The 27,769-nt window shown below is 36.5% G+C and overlaps 1 protein-coding gene and 1 non-coding gene across 2 annotated transcripts; both read left to right on the top strand.

The window, feature by feature from the left end:
* The first annotated feature begins 100 nt into the window (after positions 1–100).
* Positions 101–25,725, top strand: dare (NADPH:adrenodoxin oxidoreductase, mitochondrial). The gene is made up of 11 exons (XM_089236305.1): positions 101–576; positions 3,179–3,274; positions 3,469–3,591; positions 7,230–7,274; positions 9,449–9,619; positions 11,053–11,245; positions 14,921–15,102; positions 18,087–18,149; positions 18,997–19,105; positions 21,851–22,021; positions 23,170–25,725. Exons 1-11 carry the CDS (start codon positions 418–420, stop codon positions 23,301–23,303), a joined length of 1,446 nt encoding a protein of 481 aa, XP_089092431.1. The 5' UTR covers positions 101–417; the 3' UTR covers positions 23,304–25,725.
* On the top strand, positions 17,355–17,428 carry TRNAT-GGU (transfer RNA threonine (anticodon GGU)). Its single transcript has one exon. It is a non-coding gene; the product is annotated as a tRNA-Thr (tRNA).
* Positions 25,726–27,769: the final 2,044 nt, after the last annotated feature.

Here is a 27,769-nt window from a genome sequence, read left to right as displayed (position 1 = left end):
TATTTTAAATCCCCATATCCCGCATTTTTCTCGAGGAAATATGGTCACAATGATAACGAAGAGCCAGGGGACAAAAAAAAAAAGAAGAAAAAAAAGAAGTAAATAAAGAGATTTTATTTACGAAAAGAAGGATCGCGTTTCGTTTGAATGGACGAGATCGTGATCGCCATGTCCAGCTTCGTTGTTGGTCACTTTTACAGGAAAACCGAGTGGTTAATGTTGAAGGAAATCAGCCAAGTGGACAAAACCTAAAAAACAAATATTTTTTCCTTCCCCGTACTCTTTACGGTAGTTTCTGTTTCGGTGACGCCCCCGTTCGGGAAGGTTCAGCCGCTGTTCATTTCTAAGGAGATTTCTTATCTGTTTAGGTGTAATAAATGTTTTAATATTTAATTTGCAGTCGGTTCCGTTTCAACGATGATCCGTTGCTACCGCAGTTCGAAAAGAGTCTTTGCGGGTGATCTGTTTCCGTCCTATACTACTGCGGCATCACCGCTACAACGGAGGCGGAAAAGTACTGTTTGCATTGTTGGGAGCGGGCCCGCAGGGTTTTATACCGCTCAACACTTGTTGAAAGTGAGTAAAAAACAAAAAATCCAATCGCTTTCTTTCATATGTTCCCAAGCAAATATTAAATGGTTTGTTTATAGAATATCACAGTGAGATGTAGCAGTGTCCCAGAGCTGCTCTCATCATCTGGGGCTGATACTCGAGATACCAATTAATACCACTCAATTATTCAACCCTTGTCCTCAGGTCGGAGTAAAAGATTATTTATTTACAGCTATAACAAATAATGTATATATGAGGATGTATTTAAATTACGTACTACTCCTTGAGCGAGAGAGGAATGGAGAAAGCAATAGGTCAAGACTTACCCCAGACTTTCGTCATCTTCTGCTCCTTCCACTTTTCCCCAAAACCCGGGCAACCACCTCTCATCAAGACCTCGTTCGTTCTCTTTCTTTCAACCACCTTCTCTCTTCCAATTTTCTCCTGTTTCCCTCTCATTGGTTCCGTCTCCTAAAACGTCACATCCCCTCCCCTTTGGGTCCCAGACTAGAATCCCCTACTGGAATCTCACTGCTGCGTCGATGTCTACATACCAATGATAAAATCCATCTGCCACTCCTTCTCAAGGTACCACTGCCCAAAGGGCAGGGTCAATTCTGAGAATCTGCAAAAGGCGTTGGAAGTAACACCTGTGCATATAGGTGCCTCACCTATTTCTATACACGATATCTGATTGAAAGTCCAACCCAGTTCCCAGACTGTCTGGCATCGTTAATAAAATTATATTCTAAAAGGCTTCATTAAAACTTAACTACAAATGAATGTAACCAGTTAGTGAGTAGCTTGTTACATTCCTCCCCCCTTAGCAGAGGAACGAGCAGGTTCGGGGGGAAAAAAAACTGTGGCAGTCTTTCTATCCTTGTCCAAACCAAAACTAGGCAAAGTCCTACAATAGGTCAACCCAATCTCCTCCTCTATTTACAAAGAATCAGTTGACCACTCTGCCCTTGGACTTACGATAAGGAGCAAATGCCAAATCAAAGAAGAGGTATTTCCGTATGTGCTTTCTCCCTCCCCCTCTCTTTGTTACAAAACAATGAACCACAGCACCTTGTAGATGATTATCACCACACAAAAAACAATTATACAGGCCTATCAAAGAACAACATTTTGAACACCAATTAACATATTCACCTATAAAAGAAGGAAAACAATCTGAACAAGAAATTACTTGATCGGCAGTAGTGTATTTGCAGGGGGAAGGGGGGCTTAGCGGGCATCTCCAGAACTATAATTATAGCCCAGGTCGGCGAATTTGAGGAATGGGGGGGGGGGAGCAAAAATTGCATAACCCCCATGCGCCTACCCGGACACGGCATCAAGAGCAGAAGGGGGCCTCATAAAAACGAGATTAAATTAAAATTTTCGATTGTAAGTTACAAGCAGACGCATTTCTAGTCAGGTAGGGCCTCAAATATATCACTTTGCCCAGGGATGCTCTTAAGATGACCCTGCTGCAGAGACAGTAACGGACTAGGTTAGTGAGGGATCGAAAGGATTGCCTAGAGAAATTGCAAGCATGTGAATGGTCAAAAGAGTGACTTGGTGTGTGCACAGGGATGGGAATGAACAAAAGAGTGACTTGGTGTGTGTACAGGGATGGGAATGAACAAAAGAGTGACCTACAAAGTGACGGACTAGGCCAGTGAGTGAGTTAGAGAGCGTGAAAGTATGGAAATTATCAAAAGACTGACCTAGATCTCCTCTGGATACAGAGTCTCCTATCAGTCGTATGACTACAGTATCCCTGTGTGAAGCCCTTAGAAACAAGTTCTTTAATTCTTTACCTACTGAGCCTGGGGCAATCATCGATAAATGGCTCCTTCATTTCCCACCTAACTTCACTGGTTGGAAATTGCTGTATGGCGATATGTGGGGCCATTGAAGTATTACATCAGCAAATTTTTAGCCATTTTCGACCCCCTCCCCCCCATGTCAGCAAAATTTCATCAGCACTGCCCCCGCCTCCTAATGCATATTGGTGGGATCAGAAACGTATGCGGGAGGGGACATAGAGAGCTCATGCGCATCCCCCAGATGAAAAAACATTTACAAATCGCTTAAATGACCCGTGGCACAATTTCAGAGCATTTAAGTGGCCCATGGCATATTTTCAGATCACTGAAGTAGGCCTCAAAGATCACTTTCACATTCAAAGATCACTTAAGTAACCTGCGACACAGTTCCAGAACACTTAAACAATCCGTGGTACATTTAGAGATCCCTTGAGTGACATGTGACACAGTTTTAGAGCACTTAAGTGGCCTCCAGTACGGTTCTACATATCACTCAAGTTACCCACGGAACATTCCCAGATTACTTAAGTGATTCGTGGCATAATTACGAATCACTTGAGATATCCGTGGCACAGTTCGTTGGTATGTGGTAAAGTTTTACGTACAAAAGAGTGTGTTCGTAAATTAGAGGTTCATAAAATTGAGCGTCGACTGTCACTAATAAATCACCTAACTTGTGTAAAGGCCCATTTACATGAGTTAAGTGGTTTATTTGTTTATTTGTTAACTAAATTTTAAGTAGACAAGTAGGGGTATTCTAAAATCGGGCTTATATCTCCAATTTTACTGGAAGTTTTTCTTCCTTCTAGAAAAATTCAGATGTCAAAGTGGATATGTTGGAAAAGCTTCCAGCGCCTTTTGGACTTGTTCGCTATGGAGTTGCCCCTGATCATCCCGAAATCAAGGTATGAAAATTGCTGAAAGTTTTCTTTTAAATCTTTCAATTTATTTGATGTACTATTATTACAATGCTCCTTTCTTATTCTCTATTATTTGATTATTTTGGTGTAATCTGTTCCATATTCACATTTAATTAAGAAAAGTAAATCATCAAGAAAACGGTATTTGTCTAATTATACAAGTTTCTTTGACTTCCTAGAATGTGATTGATTCATTTACCAAATTTGCTGAAAATGAGAGGTTTTCTTTCTATGGGAATGTGAATGTGGGAAAGGACATCTCTGTTGCAGAGTTGCTGAAGGCATACAGTGCTGTTGTTTTAGTAAGTTAATATAATTTTCTTTGAAAAACTACCACTACCACATAAATTTCACGCACCTCACAAACATTCCTCTGTGGAATTTCTAACGAATTGGCATATGCCAGAATAGGGTAGCCAGATTATGCAACTGAGAAACCGGGACAAATCTCGATAAAAGTTGAGACTTTAATGTGATAACTTTGATAAAAACCAGGACGTCTTGGAAAATATTTCTCAGAGGGCATTAGAGGGACAAATTTCATGGCAATGGCTAAAATTACCAGTTAGTGATAAAGCCTGGGTCTTGTCAACATCCACTGTGAATAATATCTAACCGATATTAGGTGTTGGTCTGTTTAGTTCAATATCGGATTGAACTTACAATGCAATATAAATATTGTGCAATTACTTTGCATAGGTAAAAGTTAACAAAAATATTAAATAAAAATACAATTATGACATGAAATCTGGTAATACTGATATGTAAACCATGGTGGCCAATCGGCGAAAATCTACAGCGGACCGGTTCTCGGAGGTGAATTAAGGGTCAGAAAATAAAGATTTCAAAATGACTAGATCTAGGACCATTCCACGGGGGGCCCAAGGTAATGTTACAGCTGCTCCACAACCATGAAAAATTTCAGACTATTATGTACACCAAGTTGGCTATTCTTACCATCACAATGCATAGCATACACATTATGTCTGAGCTTGGTTACTGTGTTGATGACAGCCCACTGGATTTGAAGCTAAAAATTGTTCATAGTGTGATATTACATAATAAAACAGTTCTGCCGTAACAAACTCACATAACAAAAGCACTTTTTGGGACAGTGTATCTATTAGCCAAAAAAACGAGATTGTCCCTGTTTTCCAGGACATCTGGTAACCCTATGTCAGAATGTGTGTGTTCTGAGAGTATGTGGGGCCCTCAACATATTTTGTTGTCCGATTTATGCATGTTTTGTGTTCTCAGGGTGATGTCATCTTGAAAATCTAAATCCATATTTAGATGAAAAAATATTGTGTTCTGTATTTTCATTACAGTAATACACTGACACGTTTCTTCAACTTGTGTCACCCCACATTTACGTCTTCTTGTCGTAAAAATGATTTTTTTTTTCTCAATTAGACACATTTTGAACAAAACTTGAAAGCGTTCCAAGTCAAGTTCTTGGAAAGAAATCCCCCGAGAGAGTCACATAAAATGAGACAAATAGGTATGAAAGAATGAAGAAAATATGTAAATTAACCTCCCTTCTCCTGAGGGCATCACCATTGGAAAAAGTTTACCTCAACTTATGTAGTTTTCGACTTACATCATCAGTTTTGGAATGAATTTATGTCCTAGATCCGGGTATCGCTGTATTACTTCACTCATAGTTAGGAAAATTGACGGCAGCACTACACACATAGCAAGCATTGCACAACCTTCATATTAGGTTCACAACACGCACGCGCACAGTTTCCAGTATAAGTCCAGGCCTTTTTTTACCACCTGCTTATACCTTGTCATTTGAGACAGAGTTGCGGGCCATGATCTGATTAGGAGGAGGTATCACCGCATTCAAAATGGGAATGAAATTCTACAATTCTACAATCGGAGCAATGAGAATCTAAATTCTTAATTGAATGAATGCATTTATACAAAATTGTAATAATTCATATTGGTTTCAAAATTCAGAAATTCTGGCATTCATTATTTTGTATTAAAACAACATAATATAATATTCCTGCCTGTAATCTGGGAATTATAAAAATTATCATGTTTGGATTATATGCAGTTGCCGATTATAAGAAGACTTGTTTTGCTCTCTCTCAAGGTACGTGAGGGCAGATTGTATTATGCTGCTCTCACAGATTTATAAACAGGAAATTACACTCAATGCTGGGTGTGAACAAATCGGGAAAAAGATTTTAGGCTACAGCCAAATATTTTAGGACCCAAGAATTATTTCTTTCGAGAAAAGCTGTTCAAAGGGGTAATTTGTTTTTAAACTTGGCAACTCCTTTCCAGTTTCAAAAATTTGTTTTCCTCAGACTGCATAAAAAGGAGCAGAAATAATAATATTCTATAGTTGCTATGGGGTGACCTAGTTGCGTAATTACAATCCCTACTTTCTCAGTAAAAAAAGAGGGATTAGCACGCTATGATTGATTACTACTAGCAAGAAAGAGAAAACTTCATTTGTGTATGTGTGTGTGAGGGACAGAGCTTTTTTGGTGAAACTGAATTGCAAAGTTCATTAACTGAAAGCATTTTTTAGTGAATCAATAAATGATTGCAGGGCTCAGCTTTGCGAGGCGTTATTACAGTCATCTTGATGCTCCTGAACCACATTTGATTAAATCAGAAAAAATTAAAGCATTTTTTAGTGAATCAATAAATGATTGCAAAGATGGAAGGATGAGACGAAAAAAAAATCTTGGATGGGTTTGAGAGGTAATCGAACATACAACCTTCGGTGCATGTGTCCTGTGCTCTAATCATTGCTCCAACTGCTGATCAATTAAGTATATGTATTGTTGAATATCACCAGCAAAAATTTCACCATGAGTGACGTACTGGTTCATTACTCATTTCGGCCGATCATGATGCCCTAAAGTCCTATAATGTAGCTAGGAATGTAGGGTTCATCTCTAAGCGGACCTGGTTCTGACAAGTCCTGGTTTAATGTTGATACTTCAGCAAGTTTTTTTCAGCTTTTTCATAGAAAATGAAACTAAATGTTTCTGCATTTATTGTACAGTAGAACCTTGATTATCTGTGCTACGGAAATTTCAATTTCATGTTCAGCTCTTCCCCATCTGTGCTATTATTATTTTTTCATTGGTTATGTAAGATTTGGTGAAGGTTTGCGATGAAAATAAACATTTCTGTTTCATAGAACAGGGTTTCTTCATTTTTTATATACCCCCCCCCCTCCCACCCCTTTATTCTAAGAGCTGAACTCTTATGTCGGTGCGTTGAAGTGGCAGCCCCATATGAACATAAATTGTGTAACTTCGGATGAGGTCGTGTGACGGCATGGATGATCGACTAGACCAGCACTATTGCTTGTTTGTATCATTCTCATAGTATGTTTTATAAATGTCTGACAGGAAAAGAATAACAGTGTTTTTCTGTTATCTGTGATCACTTTCCAACAGTAGCCTGAATAATCAAGTTTCTACTGTATTTCTGCCATCAATGAAACCCAGTTAGTAGTTACTCAATAAGTATAATTTTTTATTAGATTTTTTGCACAGATAATATGAATAAATAGAGTGGATAGTCATTTTAAACATATAAGATATATAAAATATTTATTTTTTTCCAATATTGTTATTTTAAATAATTTTTTTACTCCTGGCAGTTTAACCGTGTTTTTCTCGGTTATCTGTGTTCACCTTCCCCACCAGATTCTTCATTAGACCAGATAATTAAGGTTCTACTGTACATATATTTTTAATAGCTACCTGCTCATATATTTTATAATTCATGTATTCTCCTGTTGTATACATTGTAATACCTTATTGTTATCAACGATCAGTTATCAGTTCAAGGTCTATGAATAGCGTGCACATTAAAAATATTGTGACCTCGTCCGGCTAATCCTATTTCTTTACACTTCTTTGTGAGTAAACTAATATATTGTTTTTTAATGATTTGTGTCTAGGCTTATGGCGCTGGTGAGGATCGTTCTTTGGACATACCCGGTGAAGTGAGTGACAGGTTTTTGCTCTCCCTCCTTTCAAATATATCTTTGTTGATGAAGTTTATTTCGATCCTCCTTATTTGTATCAAATAAATACATATTCTAGTTACAGTCATCCAAGCAAGGAATGAGACTACTTTGTCACATGGGATGATTTTTTCTTGTAGGGGGAACCATTCAAGTATTACGTCCGCAGATTTTTACCCATTTTTGACCCCCTCCAATCAGCAAAATTTTATCAGCTCTGTCCCAATGCCTCTTAACACATATTGGAATTATGTATGCGGGGGGGGGGGGGGGGCACATAAGCCCCTTGTGCCTCCCCAGACGATTGGAAATTTTTTTTTATGTAAAAAATATTAAAAAAAAAAAAATTAAAATTTATATATTAAGAAAATACCTTTTTATATGTTATTATAATCGATTTCTCTTCATTTCAATGCTATTTAAAGGCTAAGAACTTGAAATTTATTGTGACTCACCCCTCTAAGCCTTTTGTGCCCCTCCAATGTCGATCCTCTGCATGCACCTCTGACTGAACTGCCGTTTGAAAATATGCATAGGGAGTCTGACCACCACCATCTGACACTGCTGTAGTGAACTTTGCTATGTATGCACTGGGACTATTTTTCACATGATTGTATATACTGAAAACGCTACATTTTTAGCTTGTGTTTTAAGTTTATTAATTACTGGTTTAAGTCAAGGATTAATTAAAAGAATGGTATAGGTTGCTGTTTCTAGTTGGTGCGAAGTACCGAGCATTGAGCTCTTATCTCCTTTACCATAGTTTCTCTAGATTCCAGAGATGCTAATCAGTGGCAAGATTGGTTGCTTGAAAACAGCCATTTCAAAAAATTTGAAGTAATTCCATTTCTATTTAGCTATTGATGCAGTTAATGAAATTATTGCTGATGTGTCTGGTCTTGTCTCTAGCTACTGATTACCAATTGTTTTCCAAGTGCACGATAGGGCCGATATCACACGTGATTAAGTATTTAGGGGAATGGTAAATAAATACACCAAAAAAAATTCTTCTTTTTCAATATACCACCTACGCACAAAATATTTTTAATGTATGATGAAAAATGTTTTCAGAGTAGAGTTTCTTTGCCTGTCTCGTTAATCATCTCAGCTTTTATTCTCGTCCACATCATACAGAAGCAACGACGATACAGAAGGGAGGGGGTGGCGATCCTCCATTCACAAAAAATGGTATCATTAGCATAGGTGACTTGTCAAAAGTAGTCTATTCCCCCGATCACCATTCACATCCTTGAAAAAAAACCACATTCCCCCATTCGAAGAGCATGCATCCCCTACGTACCGGAGTCCAGCAGATCATTCAAGAAAAACACATTTTGCATGCTGAGTGGACACGAAACAATTTATTCAACCCCCACCCATAAGTAAGATAGAACGGGGGGCAGTCTGTAGAGGCTTGAGAGGTCTACTGGAAAAGTGGACTTTTATCGACAGGGGAGATGCTAGTTCAGGTGTCCACAAACTAGAGAAAGGTTTTTTTTGTTTTTGACATTCCTGTAAAGGGTGGTTGATGATGTTAGCATCATTCAATCCCCTCCCCTGGCATCAAAAGTCAGCAAATCCAATCTTCCCCCCCCCCCTCAATGCTGGCATAATTCTTGAATGGCCCCTAAGTAAAGTGATTGCACATGGAGAAACACTCGTCAAGAGCTGAGCTTTGACATTCCTTCTAGAAAAGAATTGAATAGAAACATATTCGATGTGAGGTATCCAAGTCTCATTTCAGGACTATACCCTGGTCTTAAAAATTTGATATTAAATGTGTGTGTATATTTATAATTATTATTTTTAGTTTTTGATGTATGGATGTATTTTCATTAAAACATTTAGCATCTACTCTTTACTTTTACTTATAGTTTGATCATAAAAAAATTGTCTACAGTCGACTGTACAGTCCCCGACCTCTTGTAGACTAATAATGTATTATCATTTATGACATATCTTGAACTGGAATAAAATAATGAAATTGAAAAATTTGATATTAAATATAAGTGTCTTTACAATTTCTTAACATGATTAATTTATTGACAAAATTCATTTGTCAACGTGACTTTTTATTTTGGCTCATTGCTTTGCAATTGTTGGTTATTATATATATAATTGGAGATATGATCATTATTAATATTTTTTACTAGAATTCAAAGAATGTGTTTTCTGCTCGTACTTTCGTTGGCTGGTTCAATGGACAACCTGATAATCTGCATGAGTCTGTGGACCTCGATATAGAAGTTGCTGCTGTTGTGGGACAAGGAAATGTTGCTTTGGATGTTGCGAGAATGTTGCTGAGGGATATTGATACTTTGAAGGTAAAAATTTAAATATGAATTGCTTAACTTTACCATACACCTCTTTTGCAAACTCTCTTTGACCTTTCTGTTAAGCAGAAGAAATTGGTCTAAAGGGTGTTTTGAAAAAAATGGACAAAACTTCAAAAAGCAGTGCAGTCTACGATTGTTATAACAACCCTCCTCTATATATATATTATTTCACCAAAAACAGACGTTATATCAGAAGAAAAACCATGTACTATAGTAATCATATGAAAAAATCTGGGACTTATCAAACTGGGTAGTTATAACGGAATATTTCTATAATGCAGGGTCATTATAACGAGTACTGACTGTGTGTTTGTGTATAACTCACCAAGAACAATAATTTTTGTCTTAGGATACATGGATGGGAAATAAAACATAACGATGCTTTGGTGATATAATCAATGCTTCCAACATGAAATTCATTCTAGCACCTTTACATTTCATTTCCAACCATGCATTCAATGACAAAAAAAAACTGTAGGTTCCACCACGTCTCAATGTTTGGTCCTATCTCTTTTGTTAGTTCTGCATAACTGATACCTTTTAGTTTTTAAAGTAGAAAATTATGGAAAAAAGACTTTGCAAAGGAATGCTTTCTTGATCAATAGTATGTGATTTTTTTTTCTTTCAGTATTTTGTAGAACATTGTTCCTCAACTGCTCTGGTTGAAAAACATTTCTTCCAACTCATGTAGCCACTACGTAACTTTAGATTTGATAAGTGAAATACTGTCTCTGTATTGTTTTTTATTTCTTTGGTGCAGGGGTTCTTAACCTTTAGTGCTGTACGTGGGATCTGAAAATTTCAGCTCCAACATTTTGTTCTTAGTACATTTCGCCTGCTCTGACTGTATGAGTTAGTGGGTAAGTGACTGTATGAGTTTACCATTCAATTGGTCAGTCATATGGTCATGCACCCCTTCAATTGGTCAGTCATATGGTCATGCACCCCTTCAATTGGTCACTCATACGTTCACTCAGTCACTCACTTGGTCACTCACGGTCAAGGCAGGGAAAATGACCTGGATAAAACATGCACAGGGGTAAAAATGTTGGAGGCAAAATTTCTGTAAACCATTCTACATACCCTTTGTGCCAATAACTTCAAGTCCACAGACCTTTTTTTTTTCCAAAATGATGTTCAGTAAATATTAATTTAAAAACAATGATTTGAATGTTTTTTCATGCAAGCTTATGGATCTCCCCAAAGTGTCTCCAAGGACCCCAGAGGGTCAGCAGACCTCTAGTTAAGCCCCTCCCCTTCCCCCTCCCATTTTATTAGGTCTGAAAAGGATTTATCACATTTCCGTAAGTACGTAAAATCATTCAAATATGTTTTTCTGTCTGCTAGTGTAAAAAGATTGGAAAAACACTGCTCTAGAATGTAGTAATAAGTTTGAATTCATAATTTTCTTTGTTATTTAGAAAACAGATGTAGCTGAACATGCACTCGAAACATTCAAGAAGAGTAAAGTGAAAAGAGTTGTTTTGATCGGCAGGCGTGGGCCTTTGCAAGTGTCTTTCACCACAAAAGAATTTAGGGAAATGACGAAACTGCCTGATTGTCACACGCTACAAGATGCTGTAGACTTTGAGGGAGTGACTGAATTAGTTCCCAGTATGTTAGTACCATTTTTTTTCCTTTTTATTCCAGATGATGTTTCTTTACTGTTATGATGTAAGATGTTATAGAATTCATTCACATTATATTCTCCTGATCAAAGATATGCAGTTTCTTGAATGAATAAAAATCATAAGTGATACAAATCATGATTGCCATGAATTGTAATTCATATAATCACACTGAACCATGAATTTGGTTGATATTATCTTCCTGTATGTGTAGTTAAACTCTGGTGATACAAAAAGCAAGAAATTGAGGCATTTGTGTACAGAAAGATGTCCTCTCAATTTGTTAATTACAAGATATTTAGAAGACTGGTTATATCTAGAGATGATGAGTTAAGAAAGAAAATTCATCTCTACCTCCACAGGGACTCAAACCCCTGGTCTCACTTGTGCTCTACCACTAAGCTATGGTGTGTATGAGGTGAATGGTTTCGTGCAATGGACAGTGGCAGCAATCAACTAACAGCTCGTAAATGACATCAAGGCTATCAAATGACCACAAGATGTCCTCTCCACTTGTTAATCTTGCAATTATTAATCTACAATGGGCAACACTAGTAAAGTTTAATAATTACTGTTTGTGTGTGTGTGTATATATATATATACAGGGTGCATTAAAAGTTCATTAAAACTTTAAAAATTAATTAAAAGAAAAAGCAAATGATGTTAAAAAAATTGTCGTGTGCACGAATAGGATCAGAAGGAGATTGAATTTTTTTACATTAACAAAAATACAGGTGGCACTTACTAGAATCCCAGATAACAATGTATATTTAACATCATAACATGGAGAAAACATTGTTTATATTCATCAGGATTTTTTTTATTTTTTTATTGAAAGGTTTTTTTGCATATTTTGAAGCTAAGGTTGATCCAGACTAATTTTTCCCTATAGGCTATCATTATCAATCTGGAAGACTAGGAGGTCAGAAGGCTCCCTTATTGGCAAAAATTTCTGTTTTCAGGTTCACAATGTCCCAATTAGGCCATAATTAGTTGTTGCGATCCATGAATGCGTAGTATTGCCTTTGCAATGGCTTTCTCATAATGAAGGCATGTGTGAGGTAAAAAAGTCCCTTTTTTCAGTTCATGGTCAATTCTGTACATTAGGGTTCTCAAACTTCTTCTATCCACGGCGCCCGTTACATTAATCAGTGCTTGTTCATGGCTCCTCAGAACCATTTAACAACGAATCTCTTCAAAAAAACTTTTGTTGATCTGCCGTTCTGCGGTACCTCTGACAAAGATTGACACAGCACAGTTTGAGAACCTTTGCCATACATTATAAAAATATTTTAATTTGTGATATACATTAGACAATTTCACATACAACACTATATATGCACACAGACTGTTAGGTGCACACACCCCCCACACTTCCTACACAACTCAGTCGGTAGTAAATTGCCCATGGGGCGATAGACTGGAGTTGTGCTCACAAGAAATATGGAAATAATTTCAGAATTACTGAGAGTAATTCCAGAATTTTTGTTAGCGATTTCAGAATTGTTAAAAGCAATAATTGATGAAAAAGTTGAATTGGTGAAAGAAATGATTTTGTAATTAATAAAAATTTGAAATTAATGGAAAAATAATTTCAGAATTATAGGGACGAATTTCAGGATTGATGAAAGAAATAATTACAGTAATTTCACACAACTATGGTCAAAAATAACACCATTTTCTAGATTAATCATCATAACTTCTGTATTCAAGCTGTTCAAAAATTGTTTTTTTTCCGGTATAGCCTGTAGAAAGATCAAGCATTAATATTAAACATTTTTTTTATTCCTTATGTAGTATTCCAAAGTACAATTTTCTATTATTTTTCCTATACTTATTTTTGTACGCATGCAACAGTAAAAATGTGTATTAAACATATGTAAATACTAAATTACCTGTAATACAGAACATCAATAGTGCAGAACAGCTTGTTGTAGTAACTTGTAGCTGACAAGATAATGTGAAAAACATAACCCCCAACTAATAGCTGATTCGCTGGAAAGTATCAGAGAAAGGACATCCTAACCACGTCTCCATATTACACTATCTATGCTAATTGCTCGAGTAGTTAAATAGTTCACTAGATGTTATTAGCATTTCGATTATCAATGTTTTAGTGAGCATGGGTGTTTGGACCATAGTTATGTGAAATTACGGTAATAAAAAAATCGTAATCACTGAAAAGTTATTTGAAAATAAATAAAAATTCAAATTTAATCACAGAAACAATTTCAGAGTAAAAAAAAAAATTCAATAATTTGGGGAACCCTGTTTAATAACGGGGAATACCACGGTCTGACTTGGTGTACCGCCTGCTCTAAGGAAAGTTTTAATTTGGCCGGCAATGTCTACTACTAAACCATGCATGTACCTCGTCCATATTCCTCTGCGGAACACCTAACGAATTGGTACATGTTGGAATGTGAGTGTCCATGTTGTGAACCTAACAGGAAGCTTATTTCTGTATAATGCTTGTCATAACGCTGCCATCTACCACATATTTTTCGAACTATGAGTGAAGTGTAATATTTGATGATTTTACCACTGTGGGCCTGTTGCTCACTGCGACGAGACTTTTTAATGGGGAAATCGGCTTGCATTTGCACCTCGAAGTTGGGCCTGCAATGTCTGAAAGGTTGAAGACCCCCCCTTACTTTATTCCATCGGTTCTCAACCTTTTTGACTCACTGAGCCCTTTTTGGGGTATAATTTTTATGACAGTGCCTAGTACGCCTATTTTTATTTATTCATCAAAGGTACTGATTTATCTTTATTATTCAAAAATATTTATAATTATTTTTTTTTCAAATTTACTCTGGGTTATTTTTATCTTCCTCGAGTATCCGCGGAGCCCCTGGAGGTTCGAATGGAGCCCCAAGGATTCCACGGAGTACCGGTTGAGAACCGCTGCCCTATTCGCTGGATCAGAAAGGGCAATGAGTTCACTGTTTTTCACTTTGAAAATTACGGGATGGGGTACTAAAATGAACACTGACCCCGGAGTGAATTTCCGTTTCTTGTTACGGCCCTGCGAACAGATACATACAAATACAACGCCACAACAGGCAAATTGCCCAACGAGGTGGCTGACTTAAGAACATCATGGATCCCCGAGCCATTTTTTGAAGGCCCTACCTACTACACCACACATGCACTCCCCCCCCCCCCCCCCGCGGAACCCCCCAACGAATCGGTACATGCGGGAATGTGCGTGTACGTGTAGTGAAACCTGATGTGAAGTTTTTGTTGTTTCTCTGTAATGCTTGTTATGTGTAGTGCTGCCATCTGCCACTAGTTTTTCTAACTATGAGTGAAGTGTTATGATTGAATGATTTATCGTTGTAGGACTGTTGCTCTCTGTGGCGAGACTTTTTAACGGGGAGATCGGCTCGCATTTGCGCCTTGAAGTTGGGAACCACAGAAAACCAACTTCAGCCGACCACCACTGTGGGGTTCGAACCCGGATCCTCGCATCGCGAGTCCGTCACTATAACCACTCGACCACCACAGCGGCATGACCTTGATTGGAGTGATCGAAGTTTTTTGATTGGTAGAAAATTTCACATTGATATTTTTTCTTTGTAAGACAATTTTAAAAATGAAATCACTAATACTTGCTCATGCATTTTATAATTGTAATGTTTTTTTTGTTTTGATGTAGGTATTCAAAGGCCGAAAAAAAGATTGGTGGAACTGTTACTGTCTACGCTTCAAGAATCTGATAAGAGGAATGATTCACTTGGGAAACAGCTTGCTTTGAAATACTATCGTTCTCCTAAGGTTATAGTACCCGATTCAAACAATAGGGTTCAGAGTCTTGTTCTACGGATAAACAAGCCGGAAGTAAGTTGCTTGCACTTGGAATGAAAATTAAAAATGTTTCTGACAATTCTGAGAGTAGAATTACAGTCTAACAACCAAGATGAGACTTGGTTACGCCATGACATGTCACGTCAGACGATTTTATTCAGTTATTTCGCTAGGCAGCGACTGAGCTTTTATGTTCAGTTAGTCCAAAGCGTATAAAAAATAAAATGTTGTCACTTCAATGACGAAACCAGCCGTAAGCTTGTGCCAAAGTGGGAGGGGTGAAAATTACTATAAGCATTGCGCTTTCGCAACTGCCATTTTTTTTTCTCTTTGCCATCCATTACTTTATTTTATCTTTCCCGTGTGGTTTTGCTGGTGCTTTTTCTTGTCTAATTTTATCTTAAATTTTACCATTTTTTAAATTAATTTATCAAAAGGCCCTTTTCAAGACTATATTATTATTTTTTATTTATCTCTACAATATTTCTTCGGACTTTATCATACACAATTTTTTGTTTTCTGATAACAAGATTTATTTTTTCCCACCAGTTTGATGCATTTTACCCAAACTAATGGGAGGAAAGAAATCTTGTCCATAATGAACTGTCAATCAAAGTGGATAAGGTCGTGGTCAAACCGATGAGCTAACCCTGTTTGCTAGATAACGCTGTGGGCAACTTTATGGCCAATCCTAATGCATATTGAGACCATTTATTCTTCAACCACTTTGAGCTAGTCCTTCTAGAAAAGAATAGAATTGTTTGATGTAACGTGATGTACCATAGTCAAGTTTCATTTTGTGGTGGGTGGACTATACTATACCATTGAGAAGCAGCTTTTACAAAGTCAAAGGGAGCTGTGAAAATACATCAAATTAGGTTGAACGACACTGGTTATAATGTCAATAATTGGTGGTTCTGACTAGTTCCTATAGAGAATAATGTTCCCCGAAAAATGAATGGGGGAAAACGAAACAGCCAATCACTCGCGGCCCAGTATAAATAATGATGATGGCTTATTTCAGGGACCATCTAGAGCAGTGGTTCTCAACCTTTGGAAGCTAGCAGCCGGGTTGAGTATTTTTTTTTGAGTGGAAGGCCCTGTCATAAGTATGACTAATGGGAAATAAATGGAAAAAAATTAAACGATGAATCACTCATGGCCCGATTTGACTGATGCCAGGGCCCAGTGGTTGAAAAACACTGATCTAGAGAGCCAGGGATAAACATTAACTGAGGCAAAGGAGCCACTGATGGCAAAAGTTAAGAGCCACCACTGTAAGTGGGGTATGTTTCTCATAAGTTGAAGCCCTGTGTAAATACAAATTTTTGCCCCCTCCCTGTGTTCGTTGAAGCAGAGTTGTGGGGAGAGGAGAGGGGCTCACAGGGCCGCAACTAGAGGAGGGTGCAGGCGGGTCTGGTGCTGTACTAGGGGGGGGGCGCAAAATTCACTCTTTAATCTCTCCTTCAACATTATGAGGGGGCGCCAAAATGCATGCTTGTCCTAGCTGACTAAACATCTAGTTGCGGCCCTGGGGGCCCGTGCCATTATAATACACAAAACAGCCGATTTTGGGGCCCTGGGCATATGTCCCGTTTTCCCATGCGAGAAACAGGTCCTGACTGTAAGTGGTTCATTGAACTGCTAAAGACATTTTAATGGTCCTGGTGTCTACAAAAACTGAGAAACTCTGACGTAAACGAAACTGCGGCTATGCCAATCCTCTCTTAATTCAAGTGGATCTAGAAATGACCAGAACCTATCTATATAGCTAGGAGATCACCATCTATCAATGGCACTGACAGAACACACCCGTAGTCTTTTTCAGAGTGGTATATTAATATTTCATGTTCAAGATTTTTTTTCTGAAAGATTCTTTATCCTATGAAAAAAATTCTATTCTTTTTCGAAAACATTATGTCTGATGGGGATATAGATGGCTTTTTTCTCAGCCAGAGATATCAAGGAAACAGTTATTTTCCGGATATTATGCTGAGGTGAGCTCGGAAAGAAAAGTCATCACGTCTCCGCCGGGACTCGAACCCAGGCCCTCTTGCATACCGGGCAAGCATGCTACCATCTACACCACTGGAGACACATGAATCTGCCTTCCAAATTTCACGCACTGTGTCGTGAGGCGCTGAAGTAGAGGCATTAGTAGCCTCTCTCAACTTCAGGAAATGGCCCCCGGGTGGGACGGTTTAGAGAGATATAGATGGCTTTTTTCATAGATGGCTTCAGCGCCTCACGACACAGTGCGTGAAATTTGGAAGGCAGATTCATGTGTCTCCAGTGGTGTAGATGGTAGCATGCTTGCCTGGTATGCAAGAGGGCCTGGGTTCGAGTCCCGGCGGAGACGTGATGACTTTTCTTTCCGAGCTCACCTCAGCATAATATCCGGAAAATAACTGTTTCCTTGATATCTCTGGCTGAGAAAAAAGCCATCTATATCTCTCTAAACCGTCCCACCCGGGGGCCATTTCCTGAAGTTGAGAGAGGCTACTAATGCCTCTACTTCAGCGCCTCACGACACAGTGCGTGAAATTTGGAAGGCAGATTCATGTGTCTCCAGTGGTGTAGATGGTAGCATGCTTGCCCGGTATGCAAGAGGGCCTGGGTTCGAGTCCCGGCGGAGACGTGATGACTTTTCTTTCCGAGCTCACCTCAGCATAATATCCGGAAAATAACTGTTTCCTTGATTATGTCTGATATTCATAAATATGGCAATTTGTTATAAGTGATATTTTAAGCATTATTTTTGGTAGTGCAGGTTCACTATGAAGAAAAAATAAAAACTTAGTTATAATCGATACACTGTAATATCTGATTTCGTTATAGCAGGGCTTGTGGCTGTATTACACTTAAACCCAAATAAAACATTCTTTTTCATTGTGATATTTAATACAATGATTAAAATTTGTTTCAGTGTCGCATTCTGTGTTCACATATGAAAGTGTGTACTCACAGATAACATTGAAACATTTATAATGTCTTCATTTGTTTTTTTTTTTTTCAAGGGATCCTTAACAGCCGGGAAAATAGTTCCGACGGATGAAGAGGAAATTTTAAATTGCGGTTTGGTAAGAATATCAAGTTTTAAATTGTTATACCAGTGGTAGACAGAAGCAATTGCTGCACTTGTAGTGCCATCTAGGTGATGTCAATGATTTATGGTTTTATATGCATATGCCACAGTAGGTCCTCCAGATCCTGTAACTCTGGTACCAGCACCCCCTTTAAGAATATTGCACCCTGACAGAGTACTAGTGGCACTGTTTGCGAGCAAGGATCATGATGAATCTGAGATTTAGTGAAGCTCTGAAGAAATTTCTAAGATCTTCAACAGTGTTCAAGACTGAATTGGACTGGATGGATTGAACTGTCCGAGCAGAATGGCGTGCTCCGCTCTTTTGTCATGAAATCCTTGATTGATCAATCTTTTGATTGCGCCTTTATACAACTTTTCATAATGGTAGCCCGTTGCACTTTGATTTTCACTTGATTAATTTGATTCTTCAATTTACATTATTTTAATTACTATGAACTCACTATATGTAATTTTTGACACATCAATAAATTCTGGTTTTACCAGACATGCCCAGGTCACCTCTGTGGGCCAAAGTGCTCACATTGCTTCTTGCGCCATAGGTCTCAGTTTCTTCCGTGGTAGGGAAAATAAGAACAGGCAGGAAGATGTCAGTCATTTCTCTCAAAGTATAACTCATTCCTGAAAGTTGGCATTTATTATTTTTCAAGTAATGTCAAGATTTTCATTGTATTGTAAATAATTTCCAATGAACTAAAAGTGGTTGAGTGAGAATATTTTGGTGTTTCAAAATGTTTTTTGTGTTATTGCTTGTTATATTTATTTACGAGTTGTGGTTTCTTGTTTGTTTTCATGAAAGAAATGTGCTTCATTTGCTTTAGGTGATCAAAAGCGTTGGTTATAAAAGTACTCCGATCGATCCATGTATTCCATTTGACAATAAAAAATACGTTGTATCTCATAATCAAGGAAAAGCTGTGGATGGTAGCGGTAAGTTTTTTATTTTAATGTAGTAGGATGCCTTTTCCACATACGAAGAGATGAATTTACAGTCCAACCTTGTTAACCCTACAATTCATACTGTTTCCATTTGGCAACATCTACTTTTAATATGTTTCTTTTCCGTTGCCAATTGGCAATTTCATGCTTGAAACATTCATTATTCTCATTTTTTTATTTCATTCGAAAACCATTCATAGATGGCAGTAAATCACCTCAATTGAAAAAAAGAAACGCAAATCTTCTGTAACCTGTCAAAAAAGAAAGTCATGCACTTTATTTAGGGTTGAAATGTTGTGTTTGCATTTCTTTTTTTATGTTGAAATTCGAAACCTGATATATATATATTTTTTCCATAGTTTAAATCACACAGAAGGTAGTTATATATTTGGAAAGTAATGATACTTTTCAATACATTTATTTTATATGTGATTTTACATCCTCTTTAAGCTCCTGTATAAACAGTACAATTTGAAACAGATTTTTTAAAATATTTTTTCCAACTTTCTATATACACTTCATTAACTATGGACAAAATTATGAAATGTAGGGTTAACGTGAAACCCTTTAAGGAACCCCCAAGAGGACCCACTCTTGTCCTACTATTCATGTTTTTCTGTAAAATGTCCTATTTTTGTCCTACTTTTTTTACTAAATCGCTAAAAAAAATTGCATAAGTTTTTGTAAATGAAAAGCATATCATCTGAATATCGCCTCATAGTACAAATATAGTAGATTACAATTAATGATTTTTTATAGAAGCAGAAATTATAATATTTTTCATGCTCTTTGTGCTGTATGGGGGCCATTTGATTTGTTAATTTTTCTTTCGCTCAATTTGCGTGTTTGAAAACTTATTCTGCATTAATATTTTCAATAGTCATTACGCACTTCTGTCTAGATGGAACTATAGTCACAATTTTGGATAAGAAATAGACTTGTGGATTGGTTAAAAACCTGAATTTAACCAATCCGTATCTATCTCTTATTACAAAATTGTGATAAGTTTAAACAGTGTTTCCCAAAGTTGGAAATATTGCCCCGGTGAGCAATGGAACTGTCTATGGGCAAATTTTATTTGGGGGGCAATACGAAAGAAGCTTTTTGAGCAAGGGGGTGATGGAACAAAAAGTTTGGGAAACAATGGTTTAAACCGTAGTTTTAGTAGTGATTTTGAAAGTGATCTCAAAAGACGATCATTTTTAAAAAAGAAACTTCCATATCATAGTTTTTTGTGCATTGAAGAAGAAAGCTACGCATCTTTTTTGATGCATAACATATTAAATTCTCTGTTGTGAGTGTGACAGTGACAAGGATGAAATTTTAGATCAATGGCGATTATACCGCATAGAGTCATAAATGATCGCATAGAACAGTGGCTCCCAAACTTTTTGAGCCACAGAGCACTTTTTTAGTAGAAAAGTTCATCGTGGAGCATTAATGTTCAGGGACGCCTGAAAATATTGTGGAGCACACGTATGAAACTGATATGGCATGCCAGATTGAAATCCCACAAACTCATTGTGGTTTTGATGATTGGGGAGAGTAAAGGTATTTATTGGCGATTATTGGGCGATATCGATCAATTGGGATTCAAACCACCCCTTGGAAAAATAAATTAACTGCGGTTGCTGTCAGCTCAAAATTGTTTTTGTGGCTGTCATTTCTGTCATGTCCTCAGCATTTTTCTGCCTTGACTATATGAGTCAATCTTACTGATACTGAAATAGTGATACACTGAAGTAATGCTGTGTACTCATCAACTGATAATTTAAAAAGTATATACAGGGTGTCCTGTAAGTGCTTATGCAGCCTTTATCTCGTCAACCGTCCGTCATAGAGGATATTTCACTTTAAAAAATGCTTAGAAGGCAATAAAAAATTACCCTGTACCAGCTTTGAGAATGGATGTACAGTGTATCACAAAATTAAAAAAAATCTACATTTTTATACGGTTCTCTTGTCCTCCAACTTTCAATTAGAAAGGTTTTTGTCCTGTACTCATCTTTTCCAAGAACAACAAAAGAGATCCTAACTGCAATATTTGCGGAGATATTCAAATTCAAAAATTAGAGAAACGTTGGGAAAGGACAGGAACGGAAAAGAGCATTGTCTGTTCGTTTTTGCTATTATTTCACAATTTTTCTCAGATTTTTTAATTTGATTGTCACAGCGAATATTGCACTTAGAAACATGGATTTTCTTTTTTGTCTGCCTCAGAAAATATACAAAGCAAAAATCTTTCTAATTGGAAATTAGAGGATGGGGGGACCATATAAAAATTAAGATTTTTTTATTTTGTGACGCACTGTATTCTCACTCTTAAAACTGGTGCAGGGTAATTTTTGAATGCCTTTTTTGCATTTCTTAAATTGGAATCATGCCTACAATGGACGGTTGATGAGATAAAGGCTGCACTAACACTTACAGGACACCCTGTATGTATTGGAACTGATATTATTAATTTGAATTTTAAAGACCATTTTCTTTATTATACTATGAAAGCATAGCATGTGTAGTGATTCCATGTGACTAAATTATCGTAACTACAATAAAAACACACTTGTCCTATTTTTTAAAATTGAGTTGGTGGGTGCCGTGGGACCGATGTAATTATGTTGCTTCAATCAAATTTCATACTATCCGATAGAATTTAAAAAGCACATCACTTTTATAAGGACCAAAATATAGTTTTTGTGAGTAAAGCAGTGTTTTAATTCTCAATTATATTTATAGCTTTGTACTGCAGCGGTTGGCTGAAAACTGGTCCCACTGGTGTGATACCTACTACAATGAATAGTAGCTTTGAGACAGCAGAGAAAATTATCCAAGATTTCAAGGATGGCGAAATTGATGGTGAAAACAAGGGTGGAAGCGAGGAAATGACAAAAATTCTCAAAAGTAGAAGTGAGAAATCATTTGTTCATGAATTCTGTTACTTTGTATGATTCACATCTATCATGTGATGACAGCACTGAGAGTGCAGTAACCCAAGTCAATAAGATACTTGCCTGATGTACCTGATGATTTAGAGGTGTCGCAAGTTCGATACCTGATTCATCCTTGTCAGAAATTTGCCTGACACTCTGGTACAATAGAAAAGGCAACAACATGACTGCAATTGCTGCCTTACCGTAACTAGGCAGGTGCAACAGGTGCAGGGCCCACTTGGAAGGAGAGCCTGGAATAAGTTTAAGTGGGCCAGAAGGGGCCTAAATTCAAATTCTTGCACAGGAATGGCTAGCTACGGCCCTGAGGGCACCAACCTTTCTGTGAGTATAAAACACAGCGCTGCTCGAAATCTGCAATAAATTGTAGGTCATGGTCGTCTAATTATCCCTTGTGTGCCAAAATTGATCAAATGAAAACACTGATTTAAGAGACCCAATTACAGTAGAGCTTTGATTATCCAAGCTAATGGTGGGTAAGGGCAACACAGATAACTGAAAACACGGTTAAACAGGTGGGAGTAAAAACAAAAGAAATTAAAATAACAAAATTGCAAAAATAAAGTATTTATGTATTTTACAATGACTATCAGGTGTATACCAGGTGATTTCATAATTTCTTTTGCAGCATTTTATTGGCCGTTGATCCTAGAGGTATACTTGCAATTAGAAATAAGTATCCAAATAATGTGTAGAACTCAGATAAACACCATTCAAATTGCAGGGGATTGTATAGTTATTAAAATTAAAAAACAAATTGACTTTTTATACAGACACCCTTTGTAAAAAAGCCCATTTAGAAAGCTGTTACCCTGTCTCTTTTTAGGCCAACAAAAAACATTCCAATGTTTTCTAAGTGCAATATTCGCTGAGATGTTTGAATTAAAAAAATTGGAGAAAAAATCTTATAACAATAATCATAGAAATATTCAAAGGAGGAAAACAAAAACAAATATTGAAATTCAAATCCTGAAGTATTCTTGATTTCAGAATGTCATTTACTTTTTGTCATTTAATTTGTGTGACTAACTCAGGTATTTGTGTCATAACGAACTGTATTTTAAAAAAATGGTACTTATGACAGTTTTCTTTCCCCTGCAATTTCAGATATTACAATCACAAATTTTGACGATTGGAAGAAGATAGATTCTGAAGAGAAAAGAAGAGGAGAGCTCATCGGTAAACCACGTGAGAAGATATGCGATGTTGATCAAATGCTCCAAATTGTCAGCAGTAAATGAAATTATAGATACAGTAAAACCTCGATTATCGACAGTGAGTGGGACAAGTGTGTACGTCAGTCAATGGGGAAATTTCCAGACGATTGAATATTCAATGATTTGAATGCTATTCAAGCTGTTGAGTTAATTTTACTCTTTTTTGATAAATTATTGTGGCATAGATTCGTCTGTATTAATTATAATGAAATACTCTATAGATATGGTTGACAATTTGTTCATTTTTTTTTTGTAGCTTTATTCAAAACTATCTGACCATAATTTTTCGTGTGTAAACCAATGAAGCTAGGGAGGATGGGTTTTGGTGCACATATTTTGGCAATCCTAGTGCACATGCTTGAATTTTTTCACTCCTGCAGAAGCTGCCAGTTGCTGGGAGACTGCCGATAAATGAGGAAGTGTTAGAGAGCATCATTAAATCTTTGTTTTTGACAAAAATGGCAGGAAAAACTTGAACAATGCTACTGCATTAAATTTTGTGTGAAACTTAGTGATTCCTGACTAGAAACAATCTGCAAGATTCAGAAGACCTTCGGAGGTGGAGAAAATGGGCACCACACTAATAAAGGAGTGGTACAACTGCTTCAATTTAATGGAGAGTGAAGCATGTTCTATGGTAGGCCCTCAACATCTAGAAATGAGATCGTTATGAAACTTGGTGATGCACAGGATCATCGAATCCCAATCAGAGAACTTGCAGACAAGGTGAATATTAGCACTAGATCTGTTCATTCTATTTTGACTGACGACTTGGTCTTCACGAGATGCATTGTCAAGGCCATGCAGTGGCCTGGTTCATCACAAGTACACACAGCACAGCACAATCATCACTAAGAAGTACTACCAAGAGGTTCTGCGTCACAATTGGAAGCTCCATCACGATTATTGCAGTAGTATTGTTCAAATTTTCCTGCCATGTTTTGTCAAAAATATGACGGTGCTCACTTACACTTCTTCATTCATCAGCAGTCTGCCGGCGACTGGCAGATTCTACAAACATGAAAAAATTCAAGCATGTGCACTAGGTTTGCCTACATACATGCACCGAACCACGCCTCCCTAGCTTCATTGGTACATGCACAAAAAATTATGGTTGGATACTTTTTGAACAAACCTTGTATCTAATCTGAATCGCAGTGTTCTCACTGCTCCCAAAAACCAGCCACCATTCAGAAGTATCTTTGTTGTTTATCAACACTCACAAAGTCTCTTTACCTTCATTAGCATTGTAATCGGTTTACTTCAATTTAATTGGTAGGGAAATTTCAGACATCTGTGAGATAATATCCTCGTTACTGAGGTAAGAGTTATCATTAAGAAAACTGACGTTAAAAAATTTCTCGATTAGAGAATTCAGGGGCCGGATAACTGAGGTTCTATTGTATATAAATTCTGAATTAACCATATGAAATTGATAATTTAAGTGTGTGTATATATATATAAGCTGTGATATTATAGGCAATATAAATATTCATCGAATGATAAAGTGATATTGGACTAGAAATATGTTGAAAGAGACGTCTTAGATATTTTTCATGGGTGATAGAACTTACTGAATTTTTTTTACTACTATAAAAGTTCTTGTTATAAGCTCTGTTGATTACTTTTCTTCACTCGCAGTTACGTGCATATAAACATATCAAATAAGTGTAATACTCATAAGTAGGACAAGGATTTTTATGACCTAAAAACCGACAGAATATGAGCCATTAAATGTGCATTTATACTCCAAAAAAATTCAAAATATACCGTAAAAAACCTAGAAATATGCCTTTATAAATAGGTTGACCATATTCCCTTGAGGAAATTATGAGAAATTGCCAATAATTGTCAAAAAATCATGCCAAAGGCACACAAATAAAATTTCCAATTGTTGCTAATATCGCCAAAAAATTTCCAATCATTGTCAAAAACTATGCTAAAGGTAAGAAATATTCAATTATTGCTAATATCGTCTAAAAAAATTGCCAATTGTGGGAAATGAAGCTAGTGAAGAATGAGATTTGGGGTAAAAATCCTTCTTCGTTCTGCTAAAATATGCAAAAGAATGCTCTAAAAATAAAAACATGACTTAAATTCTGAAAATCATGAAAAAATGCTTTATCACATAAAGATATCGAAATATGCAAAACCATAAAAAATATGCAAAGTGATAGAAATATGAGCCCTACCTATAAGTATTAGGGGGGCTGATCCGATCATTTTCAATTGCGATTAAACTTTTCGGATGAGTTGATTTGATTTGAAATAGATTAGATCAGGGTTCTTCAATGCTGGGCCGTGAGAATGAGCGGAAAATTTTTGTCCAATTCATGTAGCTGCTGCATAATTTGTGATTTCTCCCATTTAATTATTTTTGTTAGTCCTCTAATTAATTCCATCATTTATTTATTTTTGGTCAACAAATAAATTCGCTCATTTATGATTTTTTTTTTTTTCCAGTCTGCAATTTTTTTTTCACATTTCAGCTGGTTCACAAAATTTTTGTAACTACTTTTTCCACTGGTCTGCAGTTGTAAAAAAGTTAAAGAACACTGGTTTAGATCTCTTGAATCATGGTCCTATATATCATCAGGATTGGATAGAGCACTTTTTGGCCTCAAACCCTCTCCATTTTTGGGCGGGAAGACACACTACGGCTCTAAAAGTGTCCTGCATAGATCAGATACAACAAACAACAGTTTGGAAATAATAATTTTCTAGTATACTGAAAGAAATTGTTACAGAGATATCAATAATTGAAATTTTGGATCCCCTCCACATTTTTTATAAAATGTATAGTATAAACCAGTGTTTCTCAAAGTGGGCAATATCGCCCCCCCCCAGGGCAATGGAATTGTGTGTGTGTGTGGGGGGGGGGGTTATAGAAGCTACAGGTATAACATAGGATCCTATGGGTACACTTGAGTAGGGGGCAATGAGAGAAAAAATTCTGAAGAAGAGGGTGATGGACCAAATGTTTGGGAAACTGGTATAGACCATAGATAGTTGCAAAAAGTAGAAAAATTTAAAATATTGATGTGTCAGAAAAATTTTATTCAAGTTTTATAACAGGCTGTGTGCTAATTCCGCATTTTTTATTTTTTTGGTGCTAGATGGCCCTCCTCTGTGGTCGCTTTATTTACTGTTAGCAGTATACAACTTAGATGTTCCCACTCACAAGTTATTTAAGGTTCTTGAGAGGACTTTCCTGTCAATGCACCTTGTATAAAATTTGAATAGCAGAAAATATTACATGTTGCACTCATAGAAGGAAGAATATTACACTGAATATTGCAAATTTTTACATATATATTTTTTTTGATGAGAAAAATTATTGTATTACAAAAGCATAATCGTTCAGTTTATTTCAACTTTTAATTATTAAAGTACGAGAAGTAATTTGGGAATTTCAAGTCTCGAATATTGAGCATGAATTTGATGAGAGAACATGAAAAAATTTTCATGATAGAACACGAACCAAAAAAAAAAACTGAATCTAAAATATTTTTTTCACAATAAATGTATTTTTTATTGATCCCATTACAAACAGTTAATTTGCCGATGAGGTTTCAATTGCTTCTCTTGAATGTACATGGAAATTTCTGTATATGATGGATACATAAGCAGAGCGGTGGGGGGGGGGGGCAAAAAAAGATAAAATATAAAGCTGCACTGTAAAATCTAGTTACATCAGGCGAAATAACGAAATGCATTTGTCTAAGTTTTTAAAGTGCCAGCATAACATATTTTCTTGGTGATGAGCATGTGGTTTTTACATCTTGAGGGTCACAAACTCTTGGATACAAATAATTTTTTTTGTACACACGACAATTTCTGACAGATACACATTTGCAAAAACAATATGTTTATGGATCAGAATTTCTTGAAATTTTTCAACACTTTTGAAATTGTTTCGCTACGTTACAAAAGTTCCACTGCTTTATATTTTATTCTTTTTAATTTACGAGGATACACATAGTTTTCGTATGTCCAATATTATCATAATGAGGTAAAAGACAAGATACCAATTCTCATCCCAATGCTTATTAAATTTTGTAATTTAAATAACTTTTGCTTCAGATTCTCTTTAGAGTATCCTCTAAATTTGTAAATACTGTAGTTTTTTTAATTCATAAATATTGAAGGAATTGGTATACTATTTGAACGTGGCAACTTTTTAAAATTTTGTTGATAGAGGGCATTGCATGAAAGCAAATCCCTGGATATATGCAAATCAGAGTCCTATAAAATGCAGGGTGTACAATTAACAGCTCATTTCTGAATTTTCCTGTTACTGGCATTAACATAAGGGTTTCTTTGTGATGTTGACATTGTTGAATAAAGCACTATCAGTGAAGTTTTACCTCAGCATCAAATCGCTGGTTGAAGCTTTACGAACGTTATGGACATAAGAGATTGAATTTTATTGATTTTATTCTAAATATTACGTACATTTAAAATTTATTCCTGGTGAATAATATTTGCTT

This window comes from Pholcus phalangioides, unplaced genomic scaffold (genome assembly GCF_987345545.1).
Source record: "Pholcus phalangioides strain wild (caught in Gottingen) unplaced genomic scaffold, Ppha-v1.0 ptg000009l_1, whole genome shotgun sequence".
NCBI lineage: Eukaryota > Metazoa > Arthropoda > Arachnida > Araneae > Pholcidae > Pholcus > Pholcus phalangioides.
Note: the sequence above shows the minus strand (reverse complement) of the source record. Positions and strands in the feature narration are given on the sequence as shown.